This window comes from Lepidochelys kempii, chromosome 2, assembly GCF_965140265.1.
Source record: "Lepidochelys kempii isolate rLepKem1 chromosome 2, rLepKem1.hap2, whole genome shotgun sequence".
In the NCBI taxonomy this organism is placed as follows: domain Eukaryota; kingdom Metazoa; phylum Chordata; order Testudines; family Cheloniidae; genus Lepidochelys; species Lepidochelys kempii.
This window is the reverse complement of record NC_133257.1, coordinates 266,342,596-266,368,587: the sequence shown is the minus strand read 5'-3', so window position 1 is coordinate 266,368,587 and position 25,992 is coordinate 266,342,596. Positions and strand designations below refer to the sequence as shown.

General features: G+C 54.6%; 1 protein-coding gene across 1 annotated transcript in view; it reads right to left on the bottom strand.

Moving 5' to 3' along the window:
- LOC140907893 (uncharacterized) overlaps positions 1-25,992 on the bottom strand; it is a 48,006-nt gene that overhangs the window by 5,805 nt on the left and 16,209 nt on the right. The window contains exons 2-4 of the mRNA XM_073334889.1: positions 8,410-14,934; positions 3,989-4,282; positions 1,280-1,368 (exon numbers count right to left, since the gene is read on the bottom strand). Of these exons, the coding sequence (XP_073190990.1) occupies positions 1,280-1,368; positions 3,989-4,282; positions 8,410-14,934 (6,908 nt within the window). The remainder of the gene's footprint in view (positions 1-1,279; positions 1,369-3,988; positions 4,283-8,409; positions 14,935-25,992) is intronic.

Sequence of the window (25,992 nt, the reverse complement as noted above, 5' to 3'; positions counted from 1 at the left end):
TGCCGGGTTTGCAGAGTGCCTGATGCCGCTGCAAATCACTCTAAAGCACTAAGCATGTGCCTGGTGCCTTAGCCTGGTTGCTTGGCTGGTCCTCAGTCTGAGCCTCCAGCTGTGAATTTCACCAGGAGAGCATTCCTCAGGTGCTTTCCTCCTGGCAGCCAGCCCTGACCCCAGACTAGTCTGGAGCCCCACCCTGAGGTGGCATCTGCCCGGGGGAAGTGGGGGGGGGGGAAGAGAAGAGACCGTTCAGCTGTGTCACACACGGAGGGGCAGATGCTGCTCCTGCTGCAGGATGGCCATTAGGTCTGCATGTAGTGCTAGGAGAGAAGCTGCAGCCCCGTTCTCTAGCTGAATCAGAGTGAGCCTGTGTCTCCTTCATGGAGAGACCACCCTGCCGGGCTCCAGCTGAGCCTGCCCCACTTGCAGATCCTGCCTCACGTCACTGTTTCTGCCTGCACCCCTGGCCCCACTCCATGGAGACAGGGCACAGTCTGCAGAGCAGGATCTCCCCAGCCCAGCTGATCCAAGCCGGACCCCCAAGGAGTGATTCACAAGGGAGGACGCTGCCCGCTGGACATACTCCTCTCCTGGAACAGGACAGCATTGGAGGGAGAGGGGAGGAAGCTGGCTGTGGCTCATTGTCCTTCTGCATTGCCATGGGTGGGGACACTGCAGCACTGTCAGACACTGCTCCTGCCCCAAAGGCCAGAGACAAGGATTGGGAGATGGGCATACTGCAGCCAGGTCACCACAGGGCACAGCTAGGGACAGCTCCCAGTCCAGGGACACCTGGCAACTCCAGGAGCTGTAGGAGGAGTTCCAGGGCTACAGAGGCCATCTTCCAAGGTCTCTTTGCTCCAGAAGGGTGCTCAGATACCAATGGGTGGTGAAAACACCCATTGGTAAGCCCTGGCACACACACACACCCCCCACCTGCCAGATTTACCCAGGCAGAGGGAGCCATACAACACTCTCCCTCCCATTTAGTTCTATAGCTGGGGTGGGCCTGATGTGGAGATCTGTTCACAACCCCTTGCCATGGACTGGGGGTGGTCTTTCTTGGATGCCAGGTACTTGGGCTTCACCACCATCTCCCGGGGCCTGTTGTTTCTAGAGCTCAGCCTGTCTGCAGCCCTGTACCACAGGCCTCCCCTTTCCCGGCAGGGGGCTGGGAAAGCAAAGGGCCCCCCAGGGAGCTGATTATTCAGGCATTTACTGTGCCCAGCCCGTGCACTGGGACCTGCAGGCCATGTTGGCTTCTCCCTGGGCAGCCCTGTACCTGAGTCTGAGCTGTCCGGGGTTCTGAGACATCCGGCTCCTCCAGCTCCGGAATAGACTCGTCGTTGCTCTCCGAGTCGTTACAAGAGCCTGGAAGAGAGGAGATGACCATCAGTGCCAGGACTTGGGCGCCTCAACTGTCTAACCTGGCCTATCAACTGCGGTGAGGACACTCAATCCCTTCCCTTCTCAGCACTGAGGCACAGTCCTGATGTCTGTGGAAAGGCCACTTGCACATGCAAGTTGTTTCCCAGGTTGAGGCCACAACATGGCTTCCCTTTTGATAGCAGCCCTGAAGCCATCTCTCGGCAGGAGGGGCATGGGCATCCGAGGGACAGGAATGCAGGACAGTGGGTGGGACGCACCTGGCTCTGTTCCAGGAGGGACTCATCCCTAGGTGCTGGATATATGTAGCCCTGGAGCTTATGGCCAAGCCAGACAAGTGGTGGAGGGGAAGGGACACACCCAAGGTCACTCAGTGGGTCAGTGGCAGAGCCAGGAGACCTGTGCCCTGTTCATGGGCTGTGCTGTGTCTTGCATTTACACAGCCCTTTCCATCTCCGATGGATCCTGACTACTTTAGAAGTGAAGTGCAGCAACCTCTGGGGTGGAAGGGGAAGTTATTTACCAGCAACATTAGCTCATTGTCACCTGTCTTCAACTGAGACATTCCACTTCCCTCAAGTCCTGGGACACCTCAGGTTGGAGTTTGGCCAAGATGACTGAGAAATAACCCTGCCCCTGGGATCTTTGCTACCCAGAGTGCTTTGCACCTCAGTTGTAAGCCTCATTGAGGGAGGCCATGTGACTTCCTGGCTCCACCAGCGACCTTGGGCTGCTCTCTTCCCCTCCCATCCTTTGTCTCATCTGTTTAGACCCAGTCCCTTGGGGTCAGGAGTAAGACCCAGCCTTCCCTTACAATGCAAGATCTGGCACTCCTAGTGTGGAAAATCCCACTTCCGAGTGTCGTGCCAACCTAACCCCAGGTCGGGACCTGGGTAGGCGGAGGAAGGAATGTCCCTCTTGACCCAGCTACCATCACTCTGGGAAGATGGTTCCTACCCCAATGGCAAACCCTTCGGTCACTGTGGTCTGCATCTCCACTAGGGTACCTGTAACGCCTGGCACTAGGGCCCCTAAGCCGTTGGGCCAGACATACCATGGCCATGTTGCTAAGCTGGGGCCCAGCCAGCAGAATAGCACTTCAAGGCCTTGGTTTACCAACCCAGAGGTAAGAGCACCGTGCCCCCACGAGTCACTGACAGCGTTGGGGGACAGATGGATTCCTGGATGTGCCCAAGTGCTGAGAGCTGCTCTGGGCAAGACCTAAGCCTAGAACCTGGGAGGATTCTAGAGGCTCCGTCCTGGCCAGGGAGGGCCCAAGGGTCTCCTGCCACACTTGGGCTCACCACATTTGACACCCAAGGCACCATCTCAATTCTTGCCTGTCCCAGAGGGCTCATGCCACAGCTGCCAGCCTCTTCACTGAGGGGGACGGGATGGGAGCCACTGCTCAGAGTTGCAGCCTCCCACCCACACTGGGCCTCTGCCCCAGCTTTTGGTTACAGGCACTTACTGCCCTGGTCATGTCCTTCGTGGGGCTGCAGGCTTCCACCCCCCAGCATGGAGTGGGATGGGCACATGCCCCATGCTAGGTAGGGACACAGGCAGTCCCATCCACCCTTGTTTGCTTTATATTGCACCATCCTAAATCGAGCCCGCCAGCCTAGAACCCCACCCACCGCCAGGTATTTAGTGGTTAACAGCACCACGGTCCGAGCAGAGAGATTGGATCCTCGGCACAGGCACCAGGCCCAGGGAGCCCTTGGTGACCAGACACAGCAAGCCCGTGGTTTGGGACTAGGGAGGGCTAGCAATGCAAGGCTAAGGCAGACCTGGGTTTTCACTGGGCCTTGGAGGCAGTGCCAGGAATCGCCTGGCGAGGAGCTCTGAATCCAGCAATGGTTCCCTCCCCCGGTTGTGTTTTGGTTCCCACTGGAAATGGGACGGGCCTGTTTGCGTAAGAGGGGAAACGGAAAGCTCTGAAAGCCCTGCCGCGCAGCTGGTCCGTAGGGCAGCGCAGCCAGCCAAGCTGCTCTCCTTTGTTAGCTGCACTCAAAAGGGTTTGCTCTGCAACAGCTCCAGCTGGAGACTGCCTCCCCCGCCCCACGGCGCACACTGAGCTGTGCAACGCAGGAGGCCGCGCTGGGCAGGCAGACCCATTAGAGCTGGGTCAGACGCTGTCCAGCAGCTATTCCAGGAACCCACTGCAGCTCTGCCACTTGGCCTGGTGACGAGGATTGTATCAGCCTTCCTGCTTTGTGGGCACCCACAAGCCAGCTCCTAGGGCAAGCGCCATTCCCAGCAATAGTCCACTGCCCCCTTCCTCCCCCGCCCCGATCCCTGGGCCGTAGCCTGGCAGTTAGTCCTGGAGGCTGGCTCAGGTACACAGTAGTCCTGAGTGCCAGGGGCTGGAGTAGGGTAGGAGAGCTCCACTGAGACCAGCATAGGCTCTGCCCCAGGATTTGTAGGGTGCTTTCCCCAGAGGTTCTGCTGAGACACCCGCCTCTCTGAAGCGGGCCTGCTGCAGAAGAGCTGTCAGGCTCAGGCAAACTAGCAGAGGGAAGGCCAGGCCAGGCCAGGCTTGCCTGGAGCTCAGTAGAGTTGGGGAGGAGGCCTTTCCCCTTCCTCCCACCCACAGCATGTGTACCTTTATGGTTAACTTCACAGCTTCTCTGCCCCACTGGCAGCTTGTCCTCCAGCAGTGTCATGCCAGCTGCCTCCCGCAGGCTCTCAATCTCTGGGCAGTGGTAGGGCAGCTCACTCTCACTGGAAGAGCTTGACTCCGACTGGATGGAGCTGCGGTGGGCTCGCCTCTCTTCTGCGGATGCGGAACCCCTCCCTCTGGCATCTTTGTTCCCCGGGAGCTGGGGTCTCCCTCGGGAATCTTGGCTGCTGGGGAAGGGGTCTCTGCATGGGACTGGGGATGTGGAGCTCTCCAGAGCTGCAGTGGAAGGAGGAATTTCATTAGGCTGGGTTCTTGCCACCCCCAACATAGATTAGTGTTTCCAGAGCAGGGCCCAGTGGAACCCACTGCTGGGCCAGCTGCACAGGGACATGTTTCTCCCATCAGTGGCAGCACTGGGACCGGAACCCAGGGGTCTTATTCCCAGTCTCCTGCTCCACCCAGCCTTCCAGCTCATTACAAAGAGAATCCAGGCCAGAGCCCTCTGGATGGGTCCACTCTTCAAGCAGGTGGTGTGAATTCCTGCTCAAGGAGATCTACCCTTTGGTGCTCTCATTGAGCTAGTATGTAGCCATGGGGGCTAGCCAGCTCAAGGATGATCCATCCAAGACACTAGGTATGTACTTGGGCTGACTAACCCCTCATGTAAGGTCCAAAGCCTTTTAGTAAGGCAGCGGCAGCCACATTAGGACAGCAGCAGCCCTGGGCTAAGAAGCAGAGAGTCACATCCTCACATTCCATCTAAATTGCATCAAAACAATGAAATATTGGGCTGTTAAGGAGATCCTGTCCTAATAGACCCCAGCGTCACCAAATTAAAGAAAAGTTTCTTTAAACATTTTAAGATCTTTGTTTGACAGTATTCTGTCAAGCAAGGAATCACTTAACAGCTGTGTGTGGGAAATTTACTTCCATTGTTTTGCTTTTTTGGGCCCCACTTCTCTATTGTTTGTCTGGTTCTTGGATTGTTTTGGTCTATGGCATAACTAATTTTGCAAGATTTAAGTCAGCTAAGGTGGTGGGGTCTGATTGGGTAAAGAATTGCTTTGTAATGGGCTGCGATTGGTGAAAGATACTGTTTGGTTGGACTTTGGTTAAGGTAGAGCTAAGCAGGACTCAAGTTAACTATATCTACTGGGGTCCAAAAGGAAGTTTTTTGGAACCTAACTCCAGGACACAACCCAAGGTCAGAGCTGCCAGACCTCAACACCTTGCCAACCATATTGTGCAAGAAGCTGGAGGAGCTCCCTCCCGCCTCAATCCTGACTGGCCAAGAAAACGAATCTGCTTTATTGGGAGTGGGAAGCGTTGTGTGCTTAGCATGGGCACTCTGTTTGGTAGCTGTTAATAGAGGTAAAGGAGATTACTGTGTAAGGCCACTTCACTGATAAGAAGCCCTGTAAACTCCCAGCCCTAGGAACTATGTCAGGGGGGCGGGCCTAAATTAACCGGGTTCCACCTTGAGCCCATGGAAAGGTAAAGGTGAGGTGTCTTAGAGCAGGGGTTCTCAACTGCTCCTTGAGGCCCCCCCACCACTGCTAACATGCTATAAAAAACTGCACGGCCCGTGTGTGCTGTAACAAGTGGTTTTCTGCATATAAAAGCCAGGGCCAGTGTTAGGGGGTAGCAAGCAGGACAATTGTCTGGGCCCCCATGCCACAGGGCCCCCTGTAAAGCTACATTGCTCAGGCTTTGGCTTCAGCCCCAGGTGGCGGGGCTGAGGACCCCTGACTTCAGCCCCATGCAGCGAGGCTTCGGCTTTCTGCCCTGGGCTGCAGTGAGTCTAATGCTGGCCCTGCTTGATGGGCCTCCTGAAATCTGCTCGCAGCTCCCCAAGGGGCCCCAGACCCACAGTTGAGAACCACTGCCCTAGAGTGTGGGTAAGACTCGCACTGCCGTAGCTACACTTGTTAAGCCCACTAGCACTGCTCAGGCTAGCGAGGGTATGGCCCCTCAAGCTGGGACTTGCACGGACAGTTTGAAGAGTAGACAAGGTGGCAAAGCTCCACGGAGATCAGACGGGACAGTTAACAGCAGCTGGAGATCTGGCCCTTTGTCCAGAGACTAAGCGTAACTTTTCCTGCAGCGCACGGCATGGTCATCCAGCTGGGAGGACAGCCAGATCTGCCCCCTTGGGAAGGCTTCAAGAGCAGTGATTAACTGGCTAATAATTCCAGCTGTTCCACCATGCAGTGGTCTAGTTAATTTTTAGCAGAGCAGGGCTGCCTGCCAAGAGGCTAAGCTGAAAGGGCTGCCACCTTTGGGAGATGCCGGCATCACCCAGCACTTTAACAGAGTTCAGAGATTTGCAGAGATCACCGACATGGCAGAGGGGACATGGTCGGGGCAGGAAATAAGAGCCTCAGGGTCTGGGACTCCCTGGATGAGGAATGCAGCTGTTTCTGTTTGAGAGAACCTTCCTCCCAGTCCAAGAGCCAGTGACCTTTGCAACGCATACTTGAGACTGTTCCCTCACCATAGCCAGAAATGCAGTTCTCTCTGGGGTGGAATGAGGTGTCTACTAGCACCAGCATGAGAGTGTGTCAAGGACATTCTCCCAGCTGAAGCTGCAGATTAATTCAATTGGAGCTTGGCTAACCCATCACCTACTCTTGCAAGGAGCGTCATGAGATCCTTCGTGGCCTAAAGAAGTCAGGACATTGAGGTCTTGAGGAGCATCAGTTAGGGGCAACCAACAGCAGGGCAAGCCCCTTCCCCTGTGCTTTGGATGGATGCTGATTCAGTACCAACTTGGAGGGAAGGATGCTATCTGCTGAGCCGTCTGTGTGTGAGACATTTGAGGTAGTAGTGTGCTAACCATTCCCACCACTGTATCATGCCTACCTTGGGGTAGGTGGTTCCTGGCTCACATGAAGTTTACAGGATGCAAGTCTAGCCTGCTCAAGAGAGGAATGGGAATCCCAAGTCCAAAACACAGGACTTGGGCAAGAACCTGAGAGGCATTGCATGAGCCACATCCAAGCAGAACTGGGGGCCTTCACACTTGCCCCATGGCCAGGGTTTGGGTTTAGGCATGTTGGGGAATGGGTGAAGGTTAAGGGCTGGCAACAAGGGAAGCTGGAAAGCTCTTGTTCAGCCCCCAGGAGCTGTACGTTTGGTCAAATGCACTGCAAGCTTCTCCCTGCTCTGACTCAGTGATGCTTTCCCAAGGGAGCAGGTCTGATGCCATGTGCTTTAGAGAAACATCTCCATAGGAAAGGAGTACTTGTGGCACCTTAGAGACTAAAAAATTTGAGCATAAGCTTTTGTGAGCTACAGCTCACTTCATCGGAAGAGTACTTTTCCTTTTTGCGAATACAGACTAAGCGTATTCTGAAATCTCCATAGGACTAGGCCAGATATGCTGGTGTATGTTCATGTTGGAGAAGCCTATCCTCGGAGTGCCCACCAAGATCACCGGCACTAGGTCCACTAAGCCTACGCTGATATTAGCCTGTTCTATAAGGGAGAGGGTTAGAGAAGCACCTGCCTTCTACCCTCCCTGACCTGGTCAGACCAGGTCATTCCTGGCAGATGTTCCAACCCCTAATACAGGGAGCAGGAGGGGGAAGAAGGGATATTATGAAGGAATCTGATGAGGTTCAATAAGGATAAGTGCAGGGTCCTGCACTTGGGACGGAAGAACCCAATGCACAGCTACAGACTAGGGACCGAATGGCTAGGCAGCAGTTCTGCGGAAAAGGACCTAGGGGTGACAGTGGACAAGAAGCTAGATATGAGTCAGCTGTGTGCCCTTGTTGCCAAGAAGGCCAATGGCATTTTGGGATGTATAAGTAGGGGCATAGTGAGCAGATCGAGGGACGTGATCGTTCCCCTCTATTCGACATTGGTGAGGCCTCATCTAGAGTACTGTGTCCAGTTTTGGGCCCCACACTTCAAGAAGGATGTGGATAAATTGGAGAGAGTCCAGCGAAGGGCAACAAAAATGATTAGGGGACTAGAACACATGAGTTATGAGGAGAGGCTGAGGGAGCTGGGATTGTTTAGCCTGCAGAAGAGAAGAATGAGGGGGGATTTGATAGCTGCTTTCAACTACCTGAAAGGGGGTTCCAAAGAGGATGGCTCTAGGCTGTTCTCAATGGTAGCAGATGACAGAACGAGGAGTAATGGTCTCAAGTTGCAGTGGGGGAGGTTTAGATTCGATATTAGGAAAAACTTTTTCACTAAGAGGGTGGTGAAACACTGGAATGCGTTACCTAGGGAGGTGGTAGAATCTCCTTCCTTAGAGGTTTTTAAGGTCAGGCTTGACAAAGCCCTGGCTGGGATGATTTAACTGGGAATTGGTCCTGCTTTGAGCAGGGGATTGGACTAGATGACCTTCTGGGGTCCCTTCCAACCCTGATATTCTATGATTCTATGATTACCTTCTAAGTATTTCCTGGAATCCAGCAGGAGAGATGGCTGGTCTTCAGCCTGAGCGTCCTCTGCAACTGAGAGCGCTTCAGATGCGGGGAGTCCTGAGGTGTCTTTTTGGCCTTGGATAGGATCCTCTGAGCAAGGTGGTGGGAAGGATAAAGCAGGAGGCACTTCTATGAAGTCAGAGCAAGGAGGAGGGGAAGGCGCAGCCTCCACAGCTGCTTCAGGAGAGGCAGGCTGACCTGGCTGGAGGGGAGCTGCCAGAGGGATGGGGCAAGGCTCCGGTGGAGGAGACTTGGGAGGCTGGGAATCACTAGCCAGGGAAGCTGCTGAGGACTCAGGAGAAGGAGAAGAACTGAGTATCAATGGACTGGTTGCTTCTGTAGTTGGAAGTGTCTCATTCTCTCTGCTGCTTTCGGTATCTTCCAGTGGGATTTGGCTTTGCCGATTACCCTCATCTGCTGGATGCTGTGGACTCTGCAGGTGTCCTGCTTGGCTGGCCTCTGGCATGGCAACATCTACACCTGCCTCCCTGGGGCTCTCCCAGGGCTCTTCCTCCCTGGGCAAGATCCCCAGCTCTGCAGGTTCCTCCAGGCTCAGTGACCTCTGGTCCTGGTCTTTGGCATGAGTTCCAGAGGAAGCCTGGACTGCCTCTTCCTCCAAGGGCCCTTCACTATGCAGGCCGGAGTCTTCCTCTGCTGAGAGCTCCTGTTCCTCTAGCACAGGGGTCACTGACTCGCTGCTGCCCACAGAGGAAGCGAGTCGTACAGGGCTGGGCATCACCTCCGCGGCAAGCAGCATCTCACAGATGCTCTCCAGTTGCGCTTGTTCTGAAGTGCTCTCTGCCTCAGAGGGCTGCTGAGCACCCTGGTCCTCACTGGGCTGAGGAGAGGTGGTGCCAGTGGTGAGTTCGAGAGTGGGCATTTCAGGTTCAGGCCGAGCTTCGGCCACCCCCTCTTGTGCTTCGCTGGCCTCCAAGGAGTCTGGGGTGGCCTCTCCTGAGGGGCACTCCAAGACCCTCTCCTTGAGGCTGGCAAGGACACTTTGTGCTTCTGTCACCATCTGGCTGCTTGCAGGACAAAGAGGCCCCACTTTGAGCTGGGAGGCCTGGAGGTTCCCGAAGGAGCCTTGTAACATGGCGGTGATTTGCTGCCGTTCGAGAGATGCTGCTGGTGGGTCAGCAGGGTTCTCTACCAAGGCACCAGATGGCTCAAGCAATTCAAGGCTGACTGACAGGCTCTCTGCAACAATGGCTTTGGATTCCATCGAGTCAGGGCCTGTTTTTGTTGGCCCTGAATATTCAGCAGGACCCTCTGCTTCCAGGCTTGCGCTGGGACAGCTGTCCCCAGCCTCTGCGGGGGGCTGGCCAGGAACAGCAGGCTCGCCTATGAAGATCTCCTCTTCAGAAGCAATGAAGAGCAGCAGCTGATTGCTAGGCACCAGCATGTCGGCTCTTAGTCTGGTGCGCTCTGAGCAAGTGGAATGTGGAGCTTCTTGCAGGGAGGAATAGTGCAAACACAGAGCTAGACTGTGCTCAGGGGACTCTGGGGCCAGGCTGTGCTCAGCTGAAGAGACCCCTGAGGGGCTGTGCCCAAGCAGTGATGGAGAGTCTCTGCTGCAGATGCCCATGTGGCGATATTCTGGTTGTAGGACTGCTTCCTTCAGCTCCGTTGGAATGTCACTCTCTTGCCGCTCTGTCAACTGGCTCGCTGCTTGGTCGGGAGCGTCCAGTTCTCTCTGTGCCCCAGCGGATTTTGGCTCAACCAGCCTGGTGATCTCTCCTGTGCTCTCCTCAGAGAGCAGGAAGAAGCTGGAATCCGTGTGCATGAAGGACTGTGCAGTGTCCGGTGGCTCTGGGGAGGATCCTCTGGAGGAAGCGGCCTTGTCGAGTTCCTCCCATGTAGAGTCCGCAGTGGTTGTCTTGTCATCAAGACCAATTGCTGCACAGCTTGGTGTTCGTCTGCCTTCCAGCGAGTCTCCACTGGGCAGGTCATCGCTGACTGCGGAAGAGCTGCCTTCGGAAGCTGCCTCCACACTCTCTGCCAGCTCCACCTCCCTCTCTCCTTTGGGCGGGGGAGTTTCTGGCCAACTCTCTTCGGGCTGAGCCTCGGCCTCCCTCTCCTCGTCAGTGAGGCAGACCCCTTCTTCGGATGTAGCCTCAGAGCCAAGTGCTTCCTCTTCCGGCATGTTGCCGAGTCTCTCGCTCTGCTGCGGAGTGGCTGGCTCATCTTTTGCAGCAGCCTTTGCTTCCTGAGGAAGCTGGGTGCTATCCACCCACTCCTCTTGGTTAGAGGTCCCCTTCCCACCAGGCAGCTTGTTGTGGCTGGGCTGGTCTCCAGTTTTCTTGGTTGTTTCTTCTGCATCAGTGTTCTCCATTCCCCCCTTGAGCACGACATTCTCGCTGCAGCTTGTTGACACAGACCAGTCTTGATCCTCTTCAGCACCACACTCAGGCTCCCAGGGAGACTCTGAGCCAGCTGTTTTCAGTAGATTCATGTTGCTGTCCCTCAACTCAGGCACATCTGGATCCAAGCTGCAGACATGTGGGGCCTGGAACACTTGAGCCCCTGGTTTGGGCAGGGTTTGGCCCGGAGCAGCTACAGTGGGAGATACCATTTCAAGTTGGTCTCCTAGGGGGCAAACCAGAGCCAAGACAGAATCTGTTTGGCTGTATGCCTCACTTCCTGATACAGATGCATCGGTGGCTTCCTCAGCAGCTCTGGTCTGCAAGTCATGGTTGACTGTGCCTGAATGGGGAGCTGGAGTTACCATTTCCACAGGTTCTCCCAGGCTCTCCAGTGCCTGAGCAGCTGCCTTTGGCTGGGTCTCTTCCATCGCAGTGACAGGTGAGGCACCAAACTTGGATTCCAAGTCAGATTCTGCAGCCTCAGTGGTGAGCCGCTTCTCTGTGCTTGCCCCGAGCTCCTCTTGATTCTGGTCTGTTCTGCTGTTCGTTTCTGCTGGCATCCAGCTGCCAGGAGAGGCAGGGGTGCTCTTGTCCAGTTGAGGTTCTCTTGAGTTGGAGTCTTTGGTCTCTCCTGTCCCTGAGCATAGCCAGGCTGGCTCCGGGATGCTGCTGTTTGCCAGGGCCAGCTCCTTGCCTAGGGCTTCTTGCCCCCAGGTTGGTTCAGTGCTCTCTGGAGCTGCTATGGCCTGAGGGAGCAGTGAGAACTCTGTTGTGCTGAAGTACCTTTTCACATAGGTCTCTATCTCAGACTCTGAGCTCATGTCCAGCTCCCCACACTCCTGCTGCCTGAAGAGCTGGCTGCTCCCATCCAGCCTCCTCTGGAGTTCCTGCAGGCCTTTCTGCATTGCGTGGAGGTCCAGGCTCCGGGACTCAGCATCCCCAGGCGGGAGAGGGGGCTCCTGTTGCTGATCCGCCACCACAGCCAACATGGGCTCGTTGTGGCTGGCTGTTTCCGTGAGCACGTTTGGCTGCATGTCATTTTGTCCCAGAGGTGGCAGGGAATCCAGGTTGGCTTCCAAGAACAGCTCCCCTTGTTCCTCATTGTTGTTGACTTGATCGAGAGAGGAGGCTTCCTCCAGATCCTCCTCAGAGGAGGAGAAGCAGGCAATCAAGCACTCTCCTGCTGGCTCACTGTCAGCTCTGGCCACTTCAGGCTGTTCCAAGCTGGTGTCAGAGGCTCCCAGTTGGGCCTCGAAGTGACCTTCCATCCTCCCTCCCAGAGGAGGGCTGTCCTGGTCTAGGAGCTCCAGGAGATGTGCTTCAGACTCCTTCAGCTTGGTGCCTATCTCAAACATAGAGGCATCACTGGCTTTCCTGGCAGTAGGCTCAGCGAGCTCGGTGGGAGCTGGCTTCTGTTTCCATGGCAAGGGTATCACGGATCCCCTTCCATCCCCGCCTCTCCATGGTGCCCCACACACTTCAGCAGTAGCTGACTGGCTTATTGGCTCTGTGTTCTCCAAGACTACCTCCAGCCCAGGGAAGGCCTCAGTCTCCTCGTCTGTATCAAAGCAGGCAATCAGGCACTCTCCTGAACTGGGGAGCCCTTTCTCCAGGGCCTCCTGCATGTCCGACAGTGAGGACTGGTGCTCTAGGGAGCTCTCCGAGGAGGAGCCAGTATTCCCCGGAGAGTCATCTGCCTGGTCAGATTCGGCTCGTGGAGCAGATTCCCCGGATGATGTTGTGCTGTCTGGTTTCAGAGAGGGGCTCCAGCTGTGGCCTGCGGCCGAGACACTGCTGCTTCCTGGACTGTCTTCAGAGTCGCTGTGTTCATCCACCGGCACTGCCTTGGGTTCGGCGAGTGCCTCTGATTTCGGCATCCCCTCGCTTTGGGCTGGTGGCTGCTGCTCTTCTGCCTCCCCTTCTTCCTCCTCCATGGTTCCCTCCAGCTCATCCTGGTGAGCCACGTTGCCCTCTGGCTCAAACCCGACCTCCACCTCTGTGTGGGGGACTGCGCCCAGCTCCATGTCCAGAGCCGAGAAAGCTGCGTATTCCTCATCGGTGTCAGAGGCATCTGACGACGTCTCCATCTCGCTCTCACTGCCTGAGCGGGAGGCCCCTGGCTCAGAGTCCTCCACAGCTGGCTTCTCCCCTTCCTGAGCCGAGGGGGTCACCACAGCATATTGCTCGGTGCTGTACAGCCGCTCATCTGCCTCGCCATTGTAGGAGGCAGAGTCGGAGGACTGGGAAGTGTCGTCTTGGTAGGCAAAGGACTCATCCACGCCCTCATTGATGGAGTTCTCCGACAGAGAGTGCAGGAAGGAGGCGGAGGTGCTGTCGTCTTCCTCTGCCCCGTAGACGACATCGTTCTCCACGGACTCCCCCTGGGGGAAGAGTGTTATCTCCAGTGACTCGGCCTCAAAGATCAGGCTCCCCTGAAAGGGCAGCAGTGTGGCAGGGATCATCTGGTCATTGTCTGTGAAGTCTGACGGGAGCTCTGCCGAGGAGCCGGTGGTCTCGGCCTGCAGGCTGCTGGGTGTGTCTGCATCTGATGAGCAGCTTGCCCCAGACATGCTGCTGGACTCTGACTGGAGGCCTGGCAAGGGGATGGGGGAAAAGGACAACAGGCTGGACTCCAGAGGCTCTTTTGCTGCATCCATGGGCCCCAGGTTGGCACCAGCTGGGTTAGAGGTGAAGACATCCACTTTAAGGAGCTGCCTGGCCACCGTGCTTTGCAGTGGCTCGGTTTCATCCCCAGAGTCTCCTCCTGGCTGGGGCAGGTCCTTCTCCTGACCTGGCAGCAGCTCACCTGGATCCTCCAGTTCTGTGGTGTGAGGGACCCATGCAACAGAGGTAGCAATTTCAGAGTCCCACTCTTCTGGCGTGGTCTGACCATCCCCTTCCTCCTCTGCCGGCACTGAAGGCAGAGCTGTGTTTCCAGAGGAGAGTCTGTCCAAAGACAGGTCATCTTCCTCCTCCTCCAGCTGCTCAGGAGACAGACAGGAGCTCCTGGCATATCGAGCCGGCTCCTCAGAAAGCTCCAGCTCCGACAGGGATTCCCCATAAGCAGTTGGGGCGTCTGTGGTCTCCGACTCAGCGATCAGGTTGGGAGAACAAGACGGGGATGTGCTGGAGGTGCCTGAGGAGGCCCAGCTGCCCCCCTCGGCGGTGATGTAGGATCCCGATGGAGAGGTGGGCGGGGAGCACAGCCCTTCGTTGTCCATATCGCTCTGCTCCTCGCTCAGGCTGTCCTTGGTGTAGGGGAGGTGCTTGAGGTGGGAGTAGACTGTTTTGATGGGTGTTGACGGGGCTGTGAAGTACAGGTCTGGATCCAGGACTGATTTGACTTGTGGGGGTTGCAAGTGCCCTGCCTCGGCCAGCTCATCAGGGGGGTCTTTGGCAGGTACAGGAGATGGGGAAGGCACATCAGCCATGGTTTCACCCTGAGAAAATAACTTCTCCTTTAGCGTCACGCTCGGCTCTTCGGGCTCCCAAGGTAGCGGACAAGGAGGACTATAGAGAGACACTTGCCTGTTGTCTCTGGGTTTCGGGCAGGGAGATTCCCCTGGTGTGGCCTGGGCAGAGAGTTTCCCAGCAGCCTTGGAGCTGCTCTCTAGGATCTGATTTTCCTCCTCACTCGACTTCTCTCCAGCATCGGCCACGAGGCTTTCAGCGCCGGCTGCCTCAGACACAGGAGCCTTGGTGTCCAGCAGAGAGCTGTGCGGCTCCACCCCTGTGTCCATCTCGTCACGGCTGCATTGGGTCTCCTCCCCCATCACGATCCTGGTGTCCAGCATATCCACACTCAGTGCTTCCTGGAAGCCTTTGGGGGCTGCACAAGCTTTGGGAGGAGTTTCCAGCAGGACCTGGCCACACTCGCTCAGTGCAGCCAGGCCAGCGGGGGAGCTTCCAACAGCCGTGTCGCAGCTGGCTCCTTCTGGCTGGGGCCTGTCCTCTTTCTTGGCCGGCAGGAAGGCCAGGGCTCCTGGGCTGCAGAGGGTGGGGTCCATGGCAGCAGGGCTTGTACAGTCAGGGGCTGCTGTCGGGGAGACCTGCAGCGGAGTCAGGGCGGAGAGGGGTGAAGAGGCACCACTAGGGGTGGAAGTGCTGGAGGCATTCCGAGAACCATCTGGGGAGAGATCAGAAGGAGAGACATTGAGTCTCACACTTGCTCCAGGACTCCCCTACTCCACCCAATGACACAGCAGGGTTAAGCCTGCGGAGCCGGCAGGGAGGTAAGGACTTGGAGCTATAGCCTTGGATTAAAGCATTACAACCCAGATTTACTTTTCACTAGTCATGGGGGTCTGCACATCACTGTAGCCTTTGAGTGGCAGTTTTGTTTTCTGGTTCCCATGCACCAGCTCCAGGGAGGTGGGGAGACTGAAGTCTAGCTAACGGACACCTCCTCCCACCCCAAAAGCCTGTCTCAAGTGCTATTCTACTCTGGAGAGTGACTATGCCAAGCTGTCCCCTTCTCATTCAAGAGATCCAGCCCCATTCATATCCAGTCACAGCCAATCCCTTTAGCAATAAGGCATGGATAATGTTTCACAACCCTCTGCAGAACCTGCCCAGCTAAGGAACAGCAAGCCAACTTGATTCTATTCTCCCTTGTGCAGGAGCATCGTTCACAGAGTTCCAATCAGTTACACTCGTGCAACCTCTGCCTTCTGCAGGCTTGCACAGGTGTCCCCAGGAGCAGGACTTTACTTCCAGAACATTTGTGACGGTGCATGAGAGGCAAATGCCAGCTGGATGGTTAGATCCCACAAGGGTTTGCAACACTGGCAATTCAAAAAGCACCATCTCCCTCTTGTGCAGTCACCCATGATCTGGAACTCTAGAGTAAACAATGCCATTTACAGAGTCACTTTTTGAAGTAGAGAGTCACAAATGCTGAAGTACAACCCCATTCAGCTGTGCAGAGGGTAGATAGCATCTTCTACTAGCTAGAAGTACCATTTCATTAATTTCCTTGCTGTATAGACTATACAAATAGTGCATGAGCCTGAAGTTTAGTGTTTCCTTTAGAAAAGTTTAGCCTATGGTTTCAGTTTGATTAGTTCTAGTGTCTGATTTTAACCAGGTTTCTGTTGATCAGAAATCAGTTAGACTTGACTGTGGACAGTTTCAACATAAGCACCCGCTTAGCGACCAAACCAAGCTAAAACATGGCTACCATTTAAAACGTCTGAAGTTCTATGTGAACACAAGACAGCATCTCTCAGCAGCGTGTGATAATGTAAGTGTAAGACAGTCAGATACATGAGTAAGTAAGTACTGGGCAAGGAGTGCTTAATTTGATTGTTGGGCAAGCCATGAGTGGCAGATCCATGCTAAAGAAACTAAGTCAATTGTGTGTTGTTGAAAGGAACCAACAGAGCCTTGGAGACCCAGATGTTCTTTCTATGGAGCAAGCTTTTCCCAGCTATTTGATTAACATGTTGGTCAAATTATTTGTTGTTTACAGTGTTAACTGGGAGTTTAGCTCTTTATGTTGTTCATGGATTGATCCCAGTTTGCATAAACCACTGGCAAATACTCTACAAACATTTCAGAAAGCTGTTCACTTCAGACCTTTGCACCTGGCTCTTCATGGTGTCTGTCATTGGTAGGGAGATAAATCATGAACATGTTTCCTGGACACCTTTGGGCAAACACAGTCATTGTGAAACCTCAGGCTTGGACGTTTTCACCCACTTCCAGCACCCAGCCAGGCTAGGGGAACAGAGCAGGACCTATAAGTAGCAGGATGGATTCCCTGCTTCTGTTCACTTCTTTATGCAGCTGTAGTCTCTGCCCTGACTGGCACCCATAGTTTAGGTCTATGGAATCTGTCAACCAGCCCCACCACTGCTGTCTCCTGTATTGGCAGACTAGGAACAGAGTGGAGATCAGCAGTGTGCCTCACGCTGACAACCAAACAGCCATCGGATGGTGAATAGCTTTAAGTCATAAGAACAGCCACACTGGGTCAGACCAAAGGTCCAGCCAGCCCAGTATCCGGTCTGCCAACAGTGGCCAATGCCAGGTGCCCCAGAGGGAGTGAACCTAACAGGTAATGATCTAGTGATCTCTCTCCTGCCATCCACCTCCACCCTCTGACAAACAGAGGTGAGGAACACCATTCCTTACCCATCCTGGCTAATAGCCATTAATGGATTTATCCATGAATTTATCCAGTTCTCTTTTAAACCCTGTTATAGTGCTAGCCTTCACAACCTCCTCAGGCAAGGAGTTCCACAGGTTGATTGTGTGTAGTCACTACATCTAGCCCAGATGCCAAAGCAGCTGTTGGGTGAATGGCTCTAGATCCCATTTCCAGTCCCTCCCCGCCTCAACTCCCCATCCCCTCAGATGGGCTTCCATTACATCCCCCCCACCCCAACCCAGTTTTGCAGTTAGAGATGGCGCGTCAGGTCTCAGCAGCTCCCTGGGCAAGGTAGGAAGAGGAGCAGAGAAAGAGTTACCCGTAAGCGTCCAGAGAGGCTAATGCAGTTTCCTTGTTTGACTGGAGAGCTGCAGCAATTAGCTACAAGAGAGATTTCTCAGTGCTATAGCACTTGGTGCCCTCACATTAAACTCACCAATTCCTTCTCTTTATAGTCAGTCACTTTCCCCAGCACTGGCGTGCGGCAGCTGTGCCAGGATGCCATGCACTGCAGGACAGATTGGACCAGGACACAAAGGCTTCCTGACCCACCCGAAGCAGTGCCATCCCCCAGTGTGCAGTCATTCAGCTATAAACCAGTGTCCTGGCTCAATTTTAACGCCTCAGAATAGCCTGGAGTCTTGGACGAAGCCAGCAGACTCTAGTTTCAGTCTCACCCGAAGAGCACAGCCCATGGAGCAGCTCGTGGCATGGTGCCAGGGCACTGACGGTACCAGTGCAGAAAAAACACTGCCACTTTCTGGAGTCAGAGCCTGGCCTGCAGCGTCCTAGAGGTTTCCTATTAAAATGGTGACTCACCCCCATGCCCGCTTAGCTGATGCCTGGAAAAGAATCCCGCTGGAGATGGCCAGGCCTGCAGCCAGAGCACACACAGTGCACACTGAAGGGGCTGCAGAGTGGCATTTCCTTAACTCCATAAGGCAGTTACCTCTCCAGGGGGAGAAGGGGGCCGGATGGACTGTTGACCCCACCCAACTGAACCTTCAGGCATAGCCATCAGGTCAAGTAGCACTAAGGAATGCAGCTTCCCCTTGAATGCACGAGACCAGGAAGTTTTCCAGGGTGCTGGGAAGTAGTGTGGCCTAATGGGGAGGGCTCTGGACTGGGGCTCCCTTCCTAACTCTGCTACTAATCTGCTGGAGAACTTTAAGCCAGAGAAAGGTGACGTGATCTCCCATTTTCATCCCCCCACATTGTTTAGACTAAGTTCTTTGGGGGCAGGGACTGTATGTCCAATGCCTGGTCTGTTGGGGTCTATAGGGTCCTGCAGTGCACAAGAGAGGCTGCTGTGGAATAGATAGTAAAATGGGAATGGCCTTCCAAGGCCTGCTGCATCCTAGACTCCTGATAACAGCTTCCCATTCAACCACCATCTCCCCATGGCTTGACTTAGTCACAGAGCGACCGAGCGGAGAAGCCACAGACCTGGAAAGCCAAGTTACCTCTTCCAAGGTTCTCCCCAAAGCCACCATCCTCCTCCCCCCTTTACCTGCACCCCACACGGGCCTTTACAGAGCTCTTTTCCTCTCCAAGTACTGCACATCTACATGTGTGCAGCCTCAGTTGCATGCAGCCATCTCTGGGGTGGGGGGGTAAGAGGGAAGTACAACTAACTGATGAGACAGGGTTAGCCAATGACATCAGGAGAAGCTACTCCTGATAAAGTGCCAGGGGCATTAGGAAGCTCAGACAGGACTTGATTAATCCTCATCCTGTCAGCTCCATTTAGCCAAATCAGAAGGATTAAGGTCTGGAGATGACCCCGGGGGGTTGGAACTGGTGGTTCCAAGAATCCAAGTGTTTCCAGCCTGGGTCCTGGCCTAATTCATCCCTTCTGATTACCTAGCACATTTAAGGGAGCAAAAGACAATTTGTAAGAAGGCAAAATAAGGGGTTTATTCCTCCGTACTCAGGCTTGAGGTTAAGGCCTGGGACATGGCAGACCTGTAGCCTGAGAGACCTTGGGCAAATTGGCCACTCTACGCCTCAGTTCACCCCCTCCACAATGAGGGCAATGCTTCCATGTCCCAGCGGTGCCGTGAGGCTGTAGCTGTGACGTACGCATAGTACTGCCCATCCCAAGAGCTCCATTACCACCGCAGAGCATTCTGGTTAAAAGACGGGCCCTGGGGTTCTGTGGCCAGGACTGCCGCAGACTCACTGGATCTGTTCCTCCAATCACCTGTCTAGAGCGGGGGCTCCTACACCCTGACAGTCTGAGCTGGACTGGTGTGTCCCAAGCACACACAGCTGGGGGGTGGGGTGGGGGGACAAGAAGTGGAAGGGCACAGGCTCCATTCCAACTACGCCCTGGAAGTTAAGTGAGAGGGAGGCAGGCAGCTCAGATGGGACATTCCCCTAGTTGGGGACTGCCACAAGCCCACCTCCTTTTCAAACTCCAAAACAATGGAGTTGCTGGGTGGATTAGTGCGTCAGAAGGTGAGACACAAACTAAACCCAGGGATTACAAGGTAATTGGCAGGACCGTGAAGCACGCAGACTGCAGGAGCTACCTGCAGCTAAGCCCACTTAAGCCCCTGCCTCAGTATTTGGAAGGTATTAAAGTTAGATGAACAAGAGAGGAAGGTGGCAGGGAGGTCACCATTTAACACACAGCCCCTTTCATCCAGAAGGAGTCGGCTATATTAATCAGACATCTTAGTTCACGGAGAGGCAGCGACCCCTAGGGTGGAGTAAACACCCTGATCCACCTCTAGCTTCCATTAAGGGAGCTCAGCCCGACGAGCCCCGGACTGGATTGCTACTCACAATAGAGTCTGCTCAAGGCCTTCTGGTCTAGCTGGCATCTCTTATTCTAGTCCCACCAGCAAAATATCAGACTGTCGTTCAGCCAATAGTCAAACCTAGATGTTCTTTTGCTTAATCCCTGCAGGCACAGTGATATGCTGCTAAGAACCAGTGGGCTTCCACGAGTACCGCGCCCCTTCGCCTGATCCACAGCCAGGAGCAGCGCTGGGGCCATCTAACTACGGGCTTCCCCAGAAAGCCAGCGAGGGAAGGAGGCTGGGTCACTCTGAAGACCGCTCCAGCAGAAAGCTTTTACCCTTCACTCCTGGGAGCGACAAAGTGCCTGTCCACGTTCAGCCCACGTCACTGGAAAGGGAGGGACTTTGGGGGCCAGGTCTCCTCTCTGGAGGATCTCTTTGGGAAAACCCCTGGTCAGGTCCACCTTAAAACTAACTTGGTTGCCTTTATATAGATTTTTAAAGCCCTGTTAGTGATGGATAGTAGCACAGAGGCCGCCCTCCTCCTCCCCATTGTGCCTGGCATATGTCCAGCGAGGGTCTGCCCCCAAAGTGGCTCTTTTGATTGCAACACAAAGGATGATCCTCCCCCACCCCAAAGGGTGAGGGGTGAGCCACTGAGATTCAGTAGCTTGCTCAGGAAAGCTGTGGCAGGCCTGAGACCAGAACCCTGATCCAATAGGCACCTGGACAGCCAAGGAGAAAGCCACTTCTGGGCACTCCAGCCCCAAATGGTGAGCGGCTTTGCAGCCCCTTCCAATCCCCCAGCCAAGCAAGAAACACCACTGGTGGTGTCCGTCCTGTAGCACGGACTCGGCTTAGGGCAGTTCTCCTGCCTGCCCTGTCCCAGCGGGATGATGGGAGAGTTTGGTTTGACTCACCATGTCTAGGTATCACTCGTGCCTGGTGTTAGTGACACAGGACCTTTGTTGGGTTCCACTGGCAGATGCCCAGTAATGTAACTGTCGGGTATTTACACATTGGAAGGCTAGAAGCTACCTAGGGAGCCTGCTCTCCTGCCCTTACCCTGTTGTCCTGTAATAGTGTCGTTATTACCAAGATTTTGCTGCTTACATTCAGCTGCTCTCCCATGCAAGGTGAGGTGCATTTGGCGTAACTAATATCTGTCAGGGAGAGGACAGACTATTTTCTCTACCACCATTCCCTAAGCTCTCTGGGCAGGCAATACTAAGCCATGAAGTCCTGCTTACCTCCAGGCTTAGCTTCCGAGCAGCCCAAGTTACAGAGCTCAGCGTTTCCCTCGAGGGAGGATGCAAAGGGAGTTTAAATCTATGCCCAAATCAGCACTGACCAGACTCCCCGAGTTCATGCCAAGCACTGATGGGAGCAGCTGCTGGAACTTCCCCTGCCACATTCGGCTTTGCCCCACACCCAGCGTTACTCCGACTCCAGCTCCATTTTGCTGAGCAGGGCTTGACGTCTGCTCTAGATTCCTGAGCAGGATGTTGTGCTACGAAAGCCTCCCCAGAGAGCCTGCACTGAACCTGGCAGATGCCAAGCTTGGGAGCGTGATCAGCATTACAGGAAAACTTTGACCCCAGAGACAAATGATCGTTTCGGTCTTCGCTATGGAGACCACGCCCTGACTTAAAAGGTATTCAGCTTTTTTTGTTTTAAATGGCCTTATAAAAAGCTTGTACTGGGGAGTCGCCAGGTCTTTCCCCATCTAGCACTGCAGTAAAGTGCCCATAAGGAGCTTTCCTGCTCCCCAGCTGAGATATCAAGGTCTTTTCAGAGAGGGAGAGCAAGTCCAGGAGCAGCACCCAGCTCACAAGACTGGTGTGCAACAGACCAGAGACAGCTACCATTACCAGAGCAGACACACTCGGCAGGATCAGGAGCTGCATGGAAGGTAGGGCTGGAGGCAGCCAAAGTGACAAGTGACCCCATTAGAGGAAACAGGGAACCACTCTCCCCCAAACTTCACTCGAAGGTAGCTCTCCAGAGCCTTTTGCTGGGGAGTGACCAGTTTGAACTGGTTTGGTGGCCTCTGGCAGGAAGGAATGGTCTTCCAGCAAGATAGTTATTTGCCACCAACTGTCAGTGGCCAATTAGAGCCAGCTCCTGCTGTCAGGCCTTTAGTCATTAATTTAATCCAGGGTACTTCTCTGCCTGCTCCCCCCCTCCATTTCTGTAACATCCAAGCACCTCACAGTCCAGTGTATTTATCCTCAACCCACTGTGAAACAGGGCAAGGCTGTTCTCCCCATTGCACAGATGGGAAACTGAGGCACAGACTAAGGGACTTGCCCAAGGTCACAGGCACAGCAAGGACTTGAAGCCTGTTTTAAGTCCTAGGCTAGGGCCCTGACTATTGCTGGATCACTGGCTTCAGCCTCCTGGGGGCGGGAGAACAGATTTACTTGGGTACCTTTGAGAAGCCAGGTTGGTTTCTTTCACTTGAGTCACTTCTGCAGCTAAACTGCATGACCTGCTGCCTGTTTATTGCTTGGCTGGCATCTCCCCAGAGCCCCACAGCTGTGATTCGGCCACAGCAACGCAGCCAAGAGCATATAGCAGGAGCGAGAAACCCAGTCTGTGCACACATCCCTTCCTGGGCTTCGAGCATGCCCACGGGGGCTAGGCCTTGCACCGGTCCCTCTCCTGGGGTGAGGGTCTGCAATTCTACCACGTGGACCAGGCCTCCAGCCCCCTCTGTATTGATCTCAGTCGCCCAGGGGGCTCACCTGCGTTCTGGCGCCAGCAGTTCTCCTGTGGGAGCCTGACCAGCCACAACCACCAGCTGGCCTTCTGAAACCAGACTGGCTCTTCCCACAGGAAGAACAAAGCATATGAGAAAGTGGATTGTAAGCTTGAGAAACTTGTGTTTAGAGTAACTCTAGGCTTCCTAGGCCTGATGGTAGCAGAGGCAGGTCTAGCCTCTTCCGACCTTCCCCCACATGCAGATACCTGGAACGGGGGGTTGGGGAGGGGGTGTCAGTCTGAGTTCCTGGACCGCCTGCGTTAAGCTGCTGTGGTCTTTTTGATTGGGAGTTGCCAGGTCTTTGCCCATCCAGCACCGTCTCCTCACAACTCCAGTGTTTGAGGTGTGGGGGATCCCGAGCCATTGTTCTCCTTCCGGTTTGGTTCTCATAACAACCCCTTATTCCTAAAGGGGCATATTCCAGCAGTACCATCCCCAGGTCAATACATAGCATCTGCAGGTTAGTGTAGAGCAGCTCCGCATCCAGCCCAAGCAATCAGGGAGACACCGGGCTAAACGCCTGCACGTCATTGCAAAGTTCTCGCTGCAACAAGTGGATATTCACATATATCCTTTCCCCGGCAACTAACGGGTCATGAGTAAGATCTTAGTCTTTTCAGCATCCTAGCAGACTGGATGAGCTGATACTAACTCAGAGAGACAGCTTTTAGGACAGTTTGCAATGCTGATGCTTGTCCCATTCAGCACCGTCTTGTGTCTATTTAGATAGCAGAACACAGGAATCACCACTTTGTATTGGACTAATGGCCCCTCTAGTCCAGTATCTCATCTCTGACAGGAGTCAGTACCAGGTGCTCCAAAAGGCACAAGAAACAGCATATGAGACTACTGTGTATTCCACAGTAGTTTTCCTAATCCCCATCCATTAGTAGCCGTTTTATGCCCCAAAGTAGAAGGTCGTAACCTCTCCCCTGAGTGGTCCATCTCAGTGTAAATGTCTAGTCTCTTTTGACACTAACTTCAGTTGTAAGCCTGCCAGGGCAGGGGCCATGGCATCTCGCCTGTCTGTAAAACTCCAAGATGCATTAGATTGCTGCATGTTTAGAGAGCGGTGTGCACCCCGAGAACACTTCACCGCTGAAGGAACAATCAGCGGCCCAACTAACCAATGGGGAATACTGGGCTAGGCAGTAGTACTGCTTAAAAAGAATCTGGGGATACAGTGGATCACAAATTGAATGAGTCAATATTGATCTTTTTGCAACTGTATCACAGTGTGTTAACAGGAGTGTCACAGGCAAGACTCAGGAGGTAGTTGTCCCATGCTACTCTGCACTGGCAAGTCCTCAGCTGGTGTAGGGTGTCCACACCAGAGAGAGGGGCACAAATTGGAGAGACTCCAGAAGAGAGCAACAAAACGAAAGGTCAGGTTTTCTAAGCTTTCTATGAGGAAAGGTTAAAACAAATGGGCATGTTTGGTCTTGTGAAAAGATGACGGAGCAGGGGGACCAGATAACAGTCTTCAAATATATTAAGGACTGTCATAAAGGACAGTGATCTATTGTTCTCCATGTCTATATAATCCCTAGTCCTGCCATGAGTGCAGGGGACTAGATGACCTCTCAAGGTCCCTTCCAGTCCTACGATTTACTTCTAGTGGACATGCAGACAAGGGAGATTTAGGTCAGATATCAGGAAAAATTTAACTCTCAGGGTAAACCCTGGAACAGGCTTCCAAGGGAGGTTGTGAAATCCCCGTCACTGGAGGTTTTTAAGAACAGGTCAGACTAACTTGTCAGGCATGGTCTAGGTTTACTTGGTCCTGCCTCAGCACAGGGGGCTGCATTAGACCCCTCAAGGTCCCTTCCAGTTTAAAATTTTAGAAGGAAAAATCCCAAAAGCACTTCAGAGTTACACAGATAGAACTACCACCCCCATGCAGCCACATCACAGCAATCACCCCGCACTAGCAGCCCTTCAGCCTGTGGAGAGGTGGTGACAGGTGCCTTACTCAGCTGAAGCCCCAGACAAATCTAGCTGGACAATTATTGCAGTGTCTGCCCAAGATACTGGGGACAAACCCCATTGTGTTAAGTACCATGAGCTGTCAGAGACTCGTGGCAGTCATCACCGCAGGCTCACACAGCGGCTCTGACTTGACCCAGAAAGAGAAGGCGACCTACCGAGTCATTAGCCTCACTCCCTGCAGAGCCTGCATGGAGGGTTCCCACCCCAGTGCCAGACCAATCCCTGCTTCACTCCAGAGTCTCTACCCTCGCAGCAGGATGGCCCCAGGATACTACAGTGCACCTACAGTGCTTTGAGGTATATAGGGGGGTAGGAAGGCCAGGGACAGGCAGGGCTGAGATGGTGCTATGCTGCTCCCAGTAGCCCTGGCCTAGCTTCACACCCCCTGGATGGCAAGGGCTGTGGGGAGGAGTTTCCTCCCACATAGCAGCTCAGAGCTCCAGCCTCGAGGCTGCCAGGCCAAGTCACAGCCAGCCTGGGAGGTTTATTAAGGGAACCCCACTTCTGAGGTCTCCTTGGGCTGTTTGTGCCACTCTCCAGCACCTCAGCTTCCTGCCCAGACAGGCTGCAGCGAGCACGGGCCAGCCAGCTCCTGACCAACAACAGAGCAGCATGTGTATCAGCGTCAGACTCTGGTGGTCGGGATCGAACCTGGGACCTCTGGAGCTGAGTGCGTGAGCCTCGAGTGCATGAGCTAGAAGCCAGCTGGTTGTTAGCGACTAATGAGTCTGCTACAGCCTTAGCTAAGTGGTGCCAGTAGATGGGACAGAGCACCACACCCAGGAGGTGTGGGTTACACATGCAGTGCACAGCGCCGAGACATGCAGGAGTCGGCCATCGAGCATCGCCCCATACAGACCCCCGCCCCCCCAGGGCTCCGAAGCAGCTGGGCCACCTAGGACAGGCAAAGCGGGAAACGGACATGGCTCAGAGAAGGAGCTTAGAGAACCAGGGATGCCCTCCGGAAAGCAAGGGAGTCTAATCCTCTGCTTGCGGCATCACCACAGGAAGGTCACCAACAAGGATCACGCCTTGGACGGGGCAGTGGGAGCTGCAGGTGTGAACTCCTGATAGGCAGGCAGCCTACGTACTGGAGCACTGGCAGCCATTGGGGCTGCGGAGACACCTTGGTTCCCAGACACCACAGGGCAGATGGAGGGCCCTTCCGACAGGCTCAGGGGCTCTTGCAGCGACAGCTGATCCTTACCCTGAATTCCCCACCCCACTGGCTGAGGAGCTGCCAGTCACTCCGAGCAACACCCCTAGCTCCAGCAGAGTACAGCTGGATTGTCACAGCTGCAGAGACTCTCCAGCTCCCAGCACAGCCCCAGGGGTAGCAGCACCAGGGCATCACCCCATTAGCACCTGCAGCAAGGACAGGGCTGGGAAAAGAGCATTGGAAGCCTCTGGCCCCAGTTCAGGGCTGGGCTCAACAGCCAGCAGCAGAGACCACTAGGTAGGCATCCCCCACCCCAACCCCTCCAATGCAGGGCCCGCTGCCAAGTTCCTACAGGGCAAGGCCGACCCCCAAGA